Source organism: Ambystoma mexicanum, chromosome 12, assembly GCF_040938575.1.
Source record: "Ambystoma mexicanum isolate Mex_15411 chromosome 12, UKY_AmexF1_1, whole genome shotgun sequence".
NCBI lineage: Eukaryota > Metazoa > Chordata > Amphibia > Caudata > Ambystomatidae > Ambystoma > Ambystoma mexicanum.
In genome coordinates, this window is record NC_090936.1 from 1,163,721,125 (window position 1) to 1,163,735,682 (window position 14,558).

Genomic DNA, 14,558 nt, shown 5'->3' on the forward strand with positions numbered 1-14,558 from the left:
CCGGGAAACTGCAGCTGGTTTCTTCCCTGGCTGTGCAACGACCTCCAGCTTTCCCCCACATCGTGCTCTCCTCTTCCCCTGGACGAAGCACCGGCTTGCACCCGCTGCCAGGAGCAAGTGCCCCCGCTGGAGCTTTCTCACCATTTCAGGTACTGAGTCCCGCCTGGTCTCCCTTGCAACAGACTGTTCAAGGTGTCTCGTAAATCCTTGACTTTCTATCCTGGGGTGACTTGGGACCTTCTTACTCACTTTTCCTGACTTGAGCCAACCCTTTTTGAACTCTTTGGAACGACTCTTTAAAAGTACTATTCAACTGTGTGATCTTGGACACATTCCGCCTTGCTCTCTTCAAAAGTGGGCCTGGCCTATGACTTTCTTGCTTCTCAGTAGATTCTGCCTTTTCTGACTTTCTCTGGTTCTCCTAAAGTGTTGGTATTGTGTATGTTCCTAATTCTGCCTTTTTCCCTCCCTTTTTAATTAACTTATTGGAGTGCCATCTTAGGTTAAACGCTCACCTCTGTCTGGAAATAAGTGGTGTTTTAACTAAGACTTGTTCAATAAGTGATCAGGGATGTATATATATTAATAGTGACTGTGTTTGAACTTGCTTGCAATATTAGTGTTAGTGTATTTTACAAAGTGTGTTTTTAAATAAATAATTATATACTTTTATACCCAAGCTCTGGTCAGTGTTTGCTTGTGCTACTGTATTTCGGTACCTATCTTGTGTACTCTATATACTGTTTAACTCTTCTTGAGAGAAGTCTGGCTGCTCAGCCACAGCTACCAGGTAAATCTGGGTGGTACAGACTGTTATCAATTGGGTTATTGGGTTTACTGCCAACACTTGTAGTCTTAGGCCTTTTGCAGTGGTCCCTAGGGGAACTGCACAGGTTTCTGCCTAACACTGGGAAAACCCACGAACAGCAGGAAGGTGACGGCTCGCACCCTACAGGTACATGGGTGGCTGGTAACAGGGCTAGAGAGACACAGAGAGTAAGAGGGTAAGAGGGGCCCAAGGCAAAGCAGAAACGCAGTATCTACTGAGACAGAGCAACCTAGAGCAGGGGGTTCTGGGACCCAAACAATGAAGGCATACCCCTACCAGTAACTAAGGGGAACACGAACGGTACAAACAAAGTTGCCACACAGCCCCTGGCCGGAGAGTGAACCAACGCTTCAACGGTTAAAAGGGAGAACAGACAAAAAGATTGGTAGGCATAACCAAGTGAAGGGGTTCTGGGACCTACATAAGGAAAGCATACCCCAACCAGAAACAAAGGGAATACGAATTGGGCTAACTTTATTTACCCGCACAGACCTTGGCAGGGGAGTAAACCAAGGCTGTGGAAGGAAGAGAGTAAACAGGGAGAACATTTTTAACCATCAGGTGTAGAGGGTCTGGGACACAGGCTGGGGAAGAATACCCCAAGTTACAAGTAAGAGGAATACAGAGGCTGGGTGTACAAGGGACACAAAGACCTCGGGAGGAGAGTGGCTCACTAACATTGTCACACACATCCTGTGTGTGCCACATCACTGCCTGACAGACATTGTCACACTCATCCTCTGTATGCAGGGTGGTAAGTTGCAGCCCCGTCTAATTTGGGTGGGGTGTCTGTGTGCTTGCCATCATGCAGGAAGCTCAAGCAGTGGGCGTACCTCCGGTGCCCCAGGCTCCAGTGCACCACCTGGGATGAGACAGCAAGTGACGCTCCAACCAATGCCCAAATTTGACATCTGGGGTGCTCCATCCAGTCTGGAGCCACGCTGGAAGATGTGGATTGACAAGCTGGATATGCACTTTAGAGCCACAAAGTAGACCGATGACGACAGCAAGGTGGTGACATTGCTGTATTCTTCTGGGCCTGCGGTGCATGAGGTGTTCCAGTCTCTGCAACCTCCCAGTGCCTCTTATGATGCAGCGAAGGCCGCTCTGCAGGAATATTTCTTGCCTCTGGCAGACACTGACTACGAACGCTTTGTCATGGGCTCCACTCGCCAGAAGGATGAGACTTTGGACACTTTCTACGGCAGGCTGCGCCAGCTGGCTCTGCCGTGTGCATGGCACAATCAAGACACGATGATCCGTAACCAACTTATCCAGGGGTGCGCGTCAGGCAATTTACGCAGGCAGGTGCTGCGTGAGCCAGGTATTTCGTTGACTCGCATCTTGGAGCTAGGACGTTGTCAGGAAGTGTCAGAGGTGAGAGCGTCCAGGATGGAGGCGGGAGTGCGCCCAGGGAAGTCGGAAGATGTCTGTGCAGTGGGCCGTGGCCAGGGCGGCAGAGGCGCTAGACGGCCTGATGGGTACCAGCGTGACCGGGGCACTAGAACAATGGACTCCTGCATAAAGTGCAGATATGACCTCCGGCAACCCGCAGAGTGCCATGCGCAGGGGAAGTCATGTGGCCGCTGTGGGGCGTCAGACCATAATGCCCGAATGTGCAGGATTCCACTGCCCGTCGTAGTCCCAAGGGAGCCCGTCAGGGAGGGATTCTTCCAGCAGCAGCTCCTGCCCAACGTTGCCCAAGTTGATCAAGGGGAGGAGGATGCCCCTCTGGAGGAAGATGAGGAAGAGGAGAAGAATGTGGTCTTCGTGTCAAGTGTGGGCATTCTGCGGTCGAACACCAGGAGGCAGTCACGATGCCTGGTGAAGGTGAATGGGTCATCAGTTCCGGTGCTGGTCGACAGAGGAGCCTCGGTAAATGTCTTGGCGTGGGAGCACTAGGACGCCATGGAATGCGCGCCAAAGGTATTGACTCCCAAAGCCTGCATCTTTACATTCCGTGGGGCACAATCCATCCCGTTGGATGGTGCGTTTGTAGCCAGTGTGGGACCTGGTGAGGCATTGATCAGAGCCTGTTTCTACGTGACGATTGTCAGCAGTAACGCTTTGCTGACCTGTGCGGCGGCGAAGGCGCTTGGCATTGTCAGTTCGCCTACTCTGTGTACATGGAGGATGTACAGGAGCTGTTGGCGAAGTACAGCTGTCTGTTTAAGGGCACTGGACGCATGGCAGGTGACCCGGTGAGACTTCACATAGACGAGTCCATTCAACCTATTGCGCTGAAGCATCGCCGAGTCCCGTTTCACCTGCAGGATTTGGTTGACACAGAGTTGGACAATCATGTCACATTGGACATTATCGAGAAGGAGGAGGGCCCGACACTCTGGGTATCTCCTATTGTCATCGTCCGGAAGCCGAAGCAGCCAGACTCAGTGCAGATGTGTAGACATGCAGCTTCCAAACAAAGCCATTAAAATGGAATGCCATTTGACCCCCACCATAGATGACATCATCGCTGAATTGCAGGGTGCCAGGGTCTTCTCAAAGCTGGACTTGAGGGCTGGATACCATCAGGTGGTGCTGCACCCCGAGTCGCAGTACATTACAACATTTACCACTCACTGTGGTCTCTACTGCTACAAACGCCTGAGTTTTGGAGTGTCATCAGCGGCTGAGGTCTTCCAGAAGATCATCCGCAGGTGCCCTTGCTGATCTGGAAGGAGTACTGAACATTAGTGACGACATCTTGGTGTTTGCACAGGAGGAGGCAGAACATCTGGGTAGACTGGCGAAGACCTTTGAGCGGCTACAATATCTTGGCCTGACATTACACAGGGACAAGTGTGAGTTGCTGAAAACGAAAATAGAGTTCTTTGGTTTTATCTTCAAAGAAGGGGGTGTGTCGCCAGACCCTCGGAAGGTGAAGGGCATTGTTGAGGCACAACCTCCAGAGAACGTACCCGAAGTTCGAAGCTTTCTAGGAATGGTCACATATTGTGTCTGGTTCATCAAGAACCTTGCGTCCCGATCAGAGCCGCTGCGTGCTCTCACCAAGAAAGATGTCACCTGCTAATGGGAGCCGCTGGAGCAGGCCGCTTTTTAGGACATAAATGGGGCCTTGATGGCCGAGGACACCTTGGCCTTCTTTGATTCGTCTCTTCAGTCTGAGATTGTGGTGGATGCCAGCCTGTTTGGACTCGGTACTGTGCTCACTCAGATCGATGCCAACTCTTAGGTACGGCCAGTCGCATATGCCAGCCAGGGCCCATCGGAAACTGAGCAGAGGTACTCTCAGATCGAGAGAGAGGCCTTGGCGCACCTGTGGGGCTGTCGTCATTTCCGGCTGTGCGTCTTGGGGAGGACAGTGACGATGGTCACCGTTCACAAGCCACTTCTGCTCATACTGGCGGGCTCATCCTCGAAGCCGCCGGCAATGATCGAGTGATGGATGCTGGCCCTGCGGGAGTACGGGGTATCCCTCGTGTACAGGCCCGGCAACAACAATGCGGCAGACTACCTATCCAGACAAACGAGGGGGGAAGGGCTACAGAACATCAGTGCGGAGGAGGCCGATGAGCATGTCCGGCTGGTGGTGGAGGCGGCCACACCCAACTCTGTGGCGATCGGTGAACTGGTGCAAGCGGAAGCGGAGGATGAGTGCTTCATCATCCTGAAAGCGGCCCTGCACAGGGCTCGTGGAGGTCTGTTGTGGACACGTTGGCGCTGAGGAACCAGGAGGCAAAGGCTGCGTTGGAACAGCTATGGAGGGTGAGGGATGAGGTGGCATTCTCAGAGGCCGGACTGCTGCTCAGGGGTGACCGGATTGTGATCCCACAAGTAAAGATCTCGCAGGTGATTGAGCTGGCACACCAAGGACATCAGGGCACTGCCAAGACCAAGGCCCGCCTGCACCGAAAGGTGTGGTTCCCGGATCTGGAGAGGCAGGTCGAGGAGTTTGTGGCAGCCTGTGTGTTGTGCCAGGCGGCGTCCCCAACTCAGAGGGAACCCGTCGGAGACCATGCAGCGAGGCACCAAGCCATGGGAGGTTGTCCACGCAGACTTCGGGTCCACAGGCCGGGTCACCCATTTTCTTGCGATCGTGGATGAGTGGTCCAGATACCCGGAGGTAGAGTTTGTGGAGTCGGTGGCTTTTGAGAACATTGCTGTCGTGGTAGACAAGATCGTTGCCACCCACAGACTGCCTCAGGTACTATGCTCAGGTAATAGTCTGCCCTTCCAGGGGGAGAGTTTTGCCCACATGATGGAGGAATACGGGGTCCACCACCGAAAGATCACATCGTTGTGGCCCACATCGAACGGTCAGGCAGAACGCCTGATGAGGACCCTGAACAAGGTCTTTCGCATTGCTCAGGGCCAGGGTCAAAGTCTACAGAGGGCCCTGTACAAATTCCTACGAGAGTACCGTGCTATCCCACACACCTCCACAGGTGTTGCACCGGCTGAAGCAATGTTCAGGAGGTGCCCGAGGGCCCTCATCGCGGAAGTAGGTGAGCGGGAGCCAGCAGTCATCAACGATGAGCAGGTGGAAAGGGAGAGGAAAGTAAGGACTGAGCAGGAGAACATCTGAAGGGGACTTCGCCCCCAGCCATTCGTCCCAGGAGATGAGGTGCTGGTTTGTAATCGTCATCCGAAAGGGAAACGGTCGTTGACGTATGAGCCTGGTCCCTTGGACGTGGTAGCAGTGCACAGCTCAATGGTAACAGCGTCGGATGGAACTGCTTCTGTGACCCGCAACAGTAGTTTCTTCAAGAAACCGGTCCATCTGCCAAGCTCCCTGGCCCTGGGGTGCTCAGGTGAAAGGGCCTGATCCGGGAGGCGGGCAGGAGATATCCCCAGAGGGTCGGGAGGGGAAAGCCTGCCCATCTGAGTGACTATTTTTTGGACCCTTGAACTGGCAGGAACACCCCGTGGACTGTAATTTACATGTGGGACGGGGGTGGCTGTGATGAAAGGGGTCAGTTATTTGGTGTGCAGTGTATTTTGATGTTTTTGTACGTAGCCATCCTTTGTTCTGTGTTTTGTTATGAAAAAGGAGGAGTGTGGTGCTGCCCCTTTAAGGGTAGACGCACGCGGCGGAGTGACATTGCACTCTGCCGCGTGCACTATAAATAAAGTGGGCGTTCCCAGCGGCAACAGAGCAACTGGGGAGCCCGACCCAGCAACAAGTGTTTCCGTGTGCCTTTTGGTAGTTGGGGAGGGGCTCTCGGTACTCTGTGAGTGGAGACCTACAACAGAGTGTGAGGGACAGGTTAGGATTTGGACACAGGACAGCAAACTTTACTCTGGACATTCTGACACAGACAGTTTAATTAGTTAGTTTTGTTGAGGCAGGGAAACCCCTTTTAGCAGTAAGGCTAGATAGGATTTCCTAAAAAAAAAAAAGTGTTTGCCAATCAACATTCCACCTCTGTGTCTGTCTCTTACTCCTAGACCCTCACAAGGCTAAAACATATGGCAGGCAACTGGTTGCTCACTCGTAGATTGTAAGCACTAACCTTCCCTAGTAACAGATGTACCCTCATTGGCACTTCCAAACATTTGTAAACTGACGAACTATAAAATATCAATAAAAAACAATGACACAGACATGCTAAAAAATGAAGGAGTAAAAGCTGCACCGAGCAGTGTAAAAGGTTAGGATTCATTTGAAGGTTTTGATCCAATAACTTTAGTGTTTCTAGAGAACCTCCATAAGTGCAAGGTTATTCTCAGACGCAGCGCTGAAGTTGGCTCTGCCTAGAGTATCAAGCTACACCTCATTGGGAGCCCCAACAATGACAGGTTTGTTTATGCTCCCATGTTGAAAGGACATGGGCCACAGTTCAGGCTACACTACTCCCACCAGGACCAAGAGTGATTATCAAATAGCTGTTCCCGTTCTGCAATAGAGCACAGAGGCTACATAAATGCACTGCAAGCTGCCGGAGAAATGCCAGTGCCACAAAACGTTGAGGATGTATGAGGTTTTTCAAAGGCTCTGGCCAAGTAACACTTTGAATTGGTTTCACAATGCTTTTTGAAGATCTTGGACTTTGCACATTCAGCCTTAGCGACAACTATTATTATGGGGTTTTACAATCCTACTAAGGGGTTTGCCCCATCTCAAACTAGGAAACTTCAGTGACCCGTCAGAATGTCCGTCCAAAACAATATGTTCTCCATCCTCTGTCAGAAACCTAACCATCTAACCCTAACACTTAAAACAAACGTTTTTAACCGAAGTAAATTTCCCTTACCAGGAGAATGACTCCCTTCTCCTGGGGGGTCTTGCTCAGTCTTATTAGTTCCTTTCAGTGTCCCTTCGAAACAGGGCCAGGGGAATGACTCAATTCCCCTGGTTTCTTCATTAAAGTTCTCCATAGCAGTCCTTCAGCCCTTAGAGAAAGCTTGCATCAATCCTTTTCACTCTTTGCATGAAGTAAAAAACGTCACACCCTTATTTGGCTTCCATTTCATGCCTGAATGATAATTATCTTTTCCAAGCTCCTATATATCTTTTTTGTAAACCCTTTCTAAGTCTACTTGAGCAGTGGTAGTGGATGGGCCACTGTGACGAGGGAGATGATTTCTGATGCCTTCTGCGGGAGCAGTGGTATTGGCTTGTCCACTGAGACGAGGGAGTGGACTCCCGAAGGTACTCTGCTTGAGAAGTGGTGCGAGTTGGCCACTGCAACGAGGGAGATGCCGCCAGAGGATCTCTACTTGAGCAGTGGTATAAGTTTGCCCACTGCGATGAGGGAGACAACTCCTAAGATGCGTTGTGTCTCTTCCCCGACCCAACCGAGTCTTTCTGCCGTTCCCTGTGATGCCTTTGGGACACGGCTCTGGTTCTACCCAGGATCATGGGGGCCTTTCCTCTTTCTTCTCCTTTCCTACGCGGCACTGCGGCAGGCTCGTGGTCTCTGTCATTTCTGGACCTGACGGTCCACCTTCCAGCGGTCATGCCACCACCAAGTGAGCCGGCTCCCTGTCGGCTTTCACGACACTACGCCCTCTCGCTCCAAGAGAGGCGCATTTGCTCCAGCTGCAGCGTTCCATCTTCGAACTTCCAAAGCTATGTTCACGTTCTCCTGGCTACCGCGATCAGCGCTCTCTTGTCCATTCTCACTTTCCTGTTTATACTGTTGACGCTGCCGTCACGGAACGTCAACACCTTCTGTAAGCATCTCCTTGGCACTCTTCATGCCTCCAGTGAGAGACATCATTACAGTACTCGGTTGACTCTTAATACGATTACTCCATATGCTTTGCGTGCTCTTCTTCATCTCAGTAAGTTTTATACTTGTCACAGTCATGGATCACATAGTTCTACTATCATTGGTGGATGAAACTGGTGACAATGAGGGAAGGGGTTTATGTGCTGTGGTTTTGGTATGGAGGTGATTCCCCAGGTGGATGTCCTTATCTCCAGAAGGTGAGTCCCTCCTTATGAGGTCCTCCTGCATATTACCCCTAGGGAGACTATTTGGTAGCAGCCTCACCTCCCTAGCCTCATGTGAAAGGGCTCCCCCTGACTTGCCTACACTCACGAGGTAATTGCGTATACCAAAAAAAATTATCATTCGTGTTATTGGATTCTCTAAACTCCGAGAACCCTCAGCCTTTCAACAGTAAAACTGCCTTGACCCAAGTAGCAGACAGGGAATGCATCATGGTGGAGAGCAGCAGTAGCCTCGAAGAGAGAAATTCGTGGCAGACTGCATGTAGAGGTGCAAAGAAAATAAAATTTACTGAAATAATACATGCGAAAAGAACCAAGATGTTGATACCAACTTGGACCTACTGGTGACTGTAGAACTATACAGATGAGGGTGTGGATGCAACAGGGGCACTAAGGAGTGATGCGTAGTGCTTAGGGTGACCTCAGATTCCCTTTTCATTGCTTGGGTGTAGTATTTAGTAGTGCCACGGGGTGGTGCATGGTGGAATTGAGAGAGTGCGCAAGCAGCAAAGACATCAATAGAGACACATTTTTAAATCCAGTTTAGAAAATGGGGATTCTGAACTTACCAGAATGATTTCAGGAGCTACTTGCAGGGAAGGCAGATACTCTTGCTGAAGGTACTGAATACATTCAAGCCCCTGAAAAAGACTCAATACAGTCAATTACTTTTTCTAAAGAAACCTGAAAATACCCATAATTGTTTCGGTGAAACACAGTTTCTCACTCCAGATTTGCATTTACAATAGTTACACTAAATACTGTTGAGCTGCTCTGCAAGTTTTTAGGTACATGTACAGACAACAAAAAACTTTAGAGATATGCATTGTGTGCCCCTCTTACTGAACAATCGTCGCCACAGAGTGCACACAAGAACCTTGTCCTCCATAATACCAGTTGTGGCTGGTGAATCGTATTGCAGGCGCACAAATGTTTCCCCCGAATAGGCTGAAGTGAATGAGCATAGCAAGGGTGCCCACATAATCATACAAATGGTGTTTCCTTGGGGTGGAGGTTACGCAAAGGTGAGTTTCATGGTTCTCCTTTCCCAAGATATATTTTAAAATATTGGGATAACAGTGTGCATTTGTAGCACACTTTCTGCGAAAAACTGGGTGAAAAGTCAGTTTGCAATGTGTTTTGTAGGGTAACATGAACAAATCCAATAGATGGAAAGTCAATTTTCCAGATCATTTTCGTGATACCTTTACACACAATATATGCAAGTATAAAAACATGATCATGTGGGCTGTGCCAATACATGTCCATGGATATTGCACAAATATAGGCTAGTATTACCATATAAGAACATTCTCCTGTTGGCATTACCAGTAGCAAATGCCATGAGACAGTAAGAAAATGTGCCCAGAATGGAGTCACCAATGTAGGCCATTATCATGTCGTAACACTCATCATGCTGCCGTCACACCTAACACCCAGTAACAAATGCCATGCCACAGTAAAGAAAGGAGTTGGTTACTTACCTGTAACTTGTTTCCGGCATGAGTCTTGCATGGATTCACACGCTCATGAAAATTCCCTGTCGTCAGGCTGGGAATCCTCTGTAAAATTGAAGCAGTTTATCTTCTAGTAAAAAACTGCGTTTCACTTCCATTGCCCATCAGTGTCACTTTGGGTCATAGAGCCAATGACACTCTTCCTCCTAAGCTCTACCCCTGGTGGTTATCTTCAGATTTGGTCATGCATGTACAGTGGCATGAACCAATTAGAGCCAGAGAGCGAAGGAGGGTGGGTTTGCATGTGAATCCATGCAAGATCCATGCTGGAGAACTAGAGTTACAGGTAAGTAACTTGTTCCTTCTCCAGCATGGGGTCTTGCATTCATTCACATGCTCATGAATACGATTACACAACAGTACTGTGAGGGGTCCGAGTAAGGAGACAGGCACAGGTGGATAATTTGCCAAAACTGCTTTTATTTAAATAGTGAAAAGGGGAGAGAAAAAAGCCTCACTAGCACTAACTCTACGAGTGGTTTCCCTGCCTCAACAAAAACTAATGGACCAGTCTCTGTCAAGATGTCCAAAATAAGTGTCCAGAGTCCCTTGTAAAAAACCTTCTTTAACCCTCACACTCAGATACTGCCCAAAACTACTACCGAGGGAAATAATAACGTGCTTGCCTACTTTCCTGTGGCTTTCCTGTGGCCTTCATTCTCTTGTGTGAAGTCCAGTTTTAACTTGGAAGTTTCATCACTCCCAAAAATCCCATGTATAAGGCCTTACAATGTTTCAAGTGAGGTTCCCTCACTTGTCCGCTTGCTGGTAGGAATTATAGCGACCTTCCCCTCAAGTGGATTTAACAATGCCGCATGATGGTGGGGGGTGGGGGGGTGGGACAATCCACTTCCCCTGGTTTTTACTATTATGTCTTGGCAGTCTGCAACTACTTGTGTAATATTCTCCAGTGCCAAGGGGTAAAATCTGCCTTCCCTGGTCTTTCCCATTATTTCTTTGGGCTACTGTATGATTGTTAATTTTTAAGATCTTCCTTTACGTTTGACAGACTTGTTTGGTTTGTTCTTAAGTACTACCAAATACACCTTCAAGATCACTGGGATGAGGAAGAGCAGGGTTTGGTATTATAACCTTACTTTGCACTCACAGAGTTAGTGGTGACAAACAAACCCATTGAATGGGTGGGGAACAATGGGATTTACCATAGGTTTCAATTGTATTTCTAAAACCAGTGCCCTGTTACCCCTCCCTCCTGCCACATACCCGTTTTCCCTGTATTGCTGCACGCTCTGTGTGTCTGTTCTCTCTTCACTTTCCTTTTACTGCGTTGCCGGCACCAATTAATGAAATACTGCTTCTCCAGACTTCTTTGGTGGTCTCCCTCCTCTTCAATATTGTGCTAATGCGTTTCCTCACAGCTGCAGTCTGTTTTGCAGCAGGGGCGGTTTACCATTCAGGTAGGCGCCAGCTTACCCTGCTCCCGTTCGTCTTTTGCCAATCGGCTTCCTTGTGGTATGCATTCCATTGAGGCTGCTGCCAGTTTGCATGCAGTGCTCTTGCCGCGTTCAATTCCAACCGCAGTTATATTCTCTGGGAAAATCCTCCTGGCCGTCTCCTCTCAGGTTTTCCTTTACTTCTGCTGACCACGACCACCCAGTGTTAAGCCCCCCCCACCTCCCGTAAAGAGCCAATAGTTTGTACGGAAGGTCAGCATTTTGCTTGGTTTTCCCCGTTTCTCCGCCCAGGTCGAGTGAGTTACACTTATAATTAGTCTTCTGCTTGAAGTGACTCCTGCTTCTCTATGGGTCTCGTAGTGTACAACAATTGTTGCCATTCCTCTCCAGTCAACTTCTACGACCATTCCCATCAACAACCAATTGCTCTAGTCTTTCTTCCCTTTCATTGTTTGTATTTTCGTTAGTCATCATAAGGACTAGCGTGTTTTGGTTGCAGTGATCTTTTTCCCTCTAACTGATGCTTCTTCGTTGCAGTAATTATAATTGGATTCAGGCTACAAAAGTACCTGTACCCATAGGGTATCTCTGAATTACGTTTAATGGCAGGTGATGAACCACCAAGACTCTTCCCTGGAATCCCTGTCAACACATTAGATCACGTGAAGGTGTGGGTAGACCTCCATGTAGCAGCCCTGCAGATGTTGAGCAGGGGAAACACCAGAGAGAAACGCCATAGTCGCAATGGCTCTGGTGGAACGGGCTCTTGCCCGGCCTGGTAGCGGTATGTTGGCACGATGATGGCAATGCATGATACAGCCGGAGAGCTACCTGGAGATGGAAGCCTTCGACAGGGCCTTCCCCATGTCCCACAGGTATATGACTGATGAAAAATTGAGAAGTCTTTTGAAAGTCTTTAGTACGTGCAACATAGAAGTTTAGGGCGTGAGGAACGTCCAGCAAATGCAATGACCTTTCAGCAGGTGAGGAAGGATTCACAAATCAGACTGGCAGAACAAAAGGTTAGTTTAGATGAAAGTCTGATGGTACCTTTGGCATAAAAGAAGGATGAGTTTGCAGAATCATTTTAGCTGAGTGGAACAACAAATATGGATGTTTACAGGAGAGAGTATGCAGTTCTATGATCTGCCTGGCCGAGGTGATTGCCACTAGGAAGGTGGTCTTCCTTGACAGAAACTTTAAAGAGGCGCGTTGCATAGGTTGAAACTGAAGCCCCATCAGTTTAGACAGTATCATGTTTAGCTCCCAAGATGGGGCAGGAGACTGGGCAGGAGCCTTCACCAGCCCCTGAGGAACACCTTAACGAGCCTGTGCGACCGCAGGGAGAGCTTGCCTGGAGCATGGGTGTACGGGATATGGCGGCCCCTGATAGAGGCATGAGCAAGGCCCGCCTTGGCCAGTGAGAGCAGGTATGGGAGAAGCTGCAGCACTATCACACGTAGCGGAGAAATCTTCCGTGGCCGGTACCACACCATAAATCACTTCCACTTGTTTTTTAGCAAGCAAGCGAAGTGGGGGTCCTGGCCTTGGCCAGAATTGTCTTGCATTCTAAAGACAGCAAGTCAATTCTAGGACTGCAGGAGCCAGGTCGTGGGGCTCAGATGCTGGATTGTGGTGCAGGATTGACCCTCCTTCTCTGAAGAGGTCTGGGAGTGGAGGCAGTTGATGGTTGGACCCACTAACAGATGGAGAAGGTACCATATCTACCTGGGCCACGCCGGTGCAATGAGGATCAAATTCCAGTGGCAACATCCGAGTGTGTTGATCGCTTGTAGCAACAGTGGAATTTGCGGGAGAGTGTACAGGAAGAGGCCCTCCCAAGGGAACGAGAATGCATCCCCCAGACTCCTCGGTCTGAAGCTGAAAAGCCTTGAGGGCCCAGAAGACGCCCGCAGTTCCAGGACGTTGATGTGCAACTCCCTCTCTTCCAGGAGCCAGAGTCCTCTGGCATGAGAATGCCCTGAGTGGACCCCCTAAACCCTCTATGGAGGTGTCGGTCGGGACTGTTGCCTGATATGCAGGGATTTGAAAGGGAGCGCCTTGCGAGATATGCAGATAGATGTGGATTTCCTTGCGGCGCAGATGCGCTGCCACCGGGGCCATCCATTTGGTGAACACCTGTGGGGCCAATTTGAGGCCAAAGGGCAGGGTCTTGAACAGGTAATGGCAGCGCTGAACGACAAAACGCAGGACCGTCCAGTGTTTGCGATTAATGGGGATGTGGAAGTAAACATCCTCCAAATAAAAGGTCGCCAGGAAATCTCCTTCCTCCAGTTGGTCAAGCACGTGCTGCAAAGTGATCATCCTGAACTTTTGGGGATTTGAGGAACTTGAGTCTAGAATGGGTCTCTACCCTCCTGACTTATTCCTTACCAGAAAGTATCTGGAGTACACTCCAGAGCCCCCGAGGAACTGCTTCTATCGCCTATTTGATTAGCATGGCTTGAACCTCCTTTAGCAGCTGTGCCTCGTGCAGATCTTGTTGTGGAACAGGAGGAATGTGAGGGCATTTGTCCTGGAATTGCAGAGCATGCTCCTGTTGAAAGACATTGAGCACCCAATTGTCTGTGGAGATCTTTCGCCACTGATTGATAAATTGCGATAACCTGTGTCCCAATGGGGTGCAGAATTGGGGGGAGGGGTGGGGCGGTCCGGAGCCTGTTCAGGCCTCCTTTGACATATGCGTCCTGGCTGGGGGGGGGGGGGGTGACGATGCTAGATGCCACTTCCATAGGTCTGGGAGTGTCGCCTATAAGCCTCCTGGGTGGTTGAACGGGATAGCTGACGATTGGGGGAGGGTGGATAAAACCTTTGGACAGGGCTAGATGGCACTTATAATAATAATTGCTTTCTGTACAGTTATCTGATGACCGGCTACATACGAAGGGATCTGGAACAACCTGTTTTTGACCCTCTCGTTGGAGGGGAAGACAAGCCCGTCTTCTGTCCGAATCAGGGCCCCAGAAATTGCTTCACTTGGCTGGGGACAAGACCCGATTTATTTTTGTTGATGGAGAACCCCAGTTGAAAAAGAAGGTTTATAGTCTATTGAGTGTTTTCCAGACACGCTTGATGTGTGTCTCCCGTTATGAGCCGGTCATTCAGATAAGGGTACACCAGAACGAACTGTCTGCACAGGTGAGATGCTGCTACTGCCAGTGCCTTGGTAAAAACCTCTCTGGGCTGAGGCAACGCCAAAAGGGGAGCACTTTGAATTGATAGTGTGTGTCCTCTATCTTGAACCTTAGGTACTCTGAGCGCTGGCAACATTGAAATATGAAAGAATGTATCTTTCATTTCCAAGGTGCCCATGTAAGCCCTGTGCTTCAGCAGCGGAATTACCTCCTGCAGAG

The 14,558-nt window shown here is 49.6% G+C and overlaps 1 protein-coding gene across 5 annotated transcripts in view; it reads right to left on the reverse strand.

Moving 5' to 3' along the window:
- Positions 1–14,558, reverse strand: part of XPOT (exportin for tRNA) — a 1,180,573-nt gene that overhangs the window by 79,113 nt on the left and 1,086,902 nt on the right. For all 5 annotated transcript variants that reach the window (XM_069629779.1, XM_069629778.1, XM_069629776.1 and 2 more), the window contains one exon: positions 8,822–8,893. In XM_069629779.1, the coding sequence (XP_069485880.1) occupies positions 8,822–8,893 (72 nt within the window). The remainder of the gene's footprint in view (positions 1–8,821; positions 8,894–14,558) is intronic.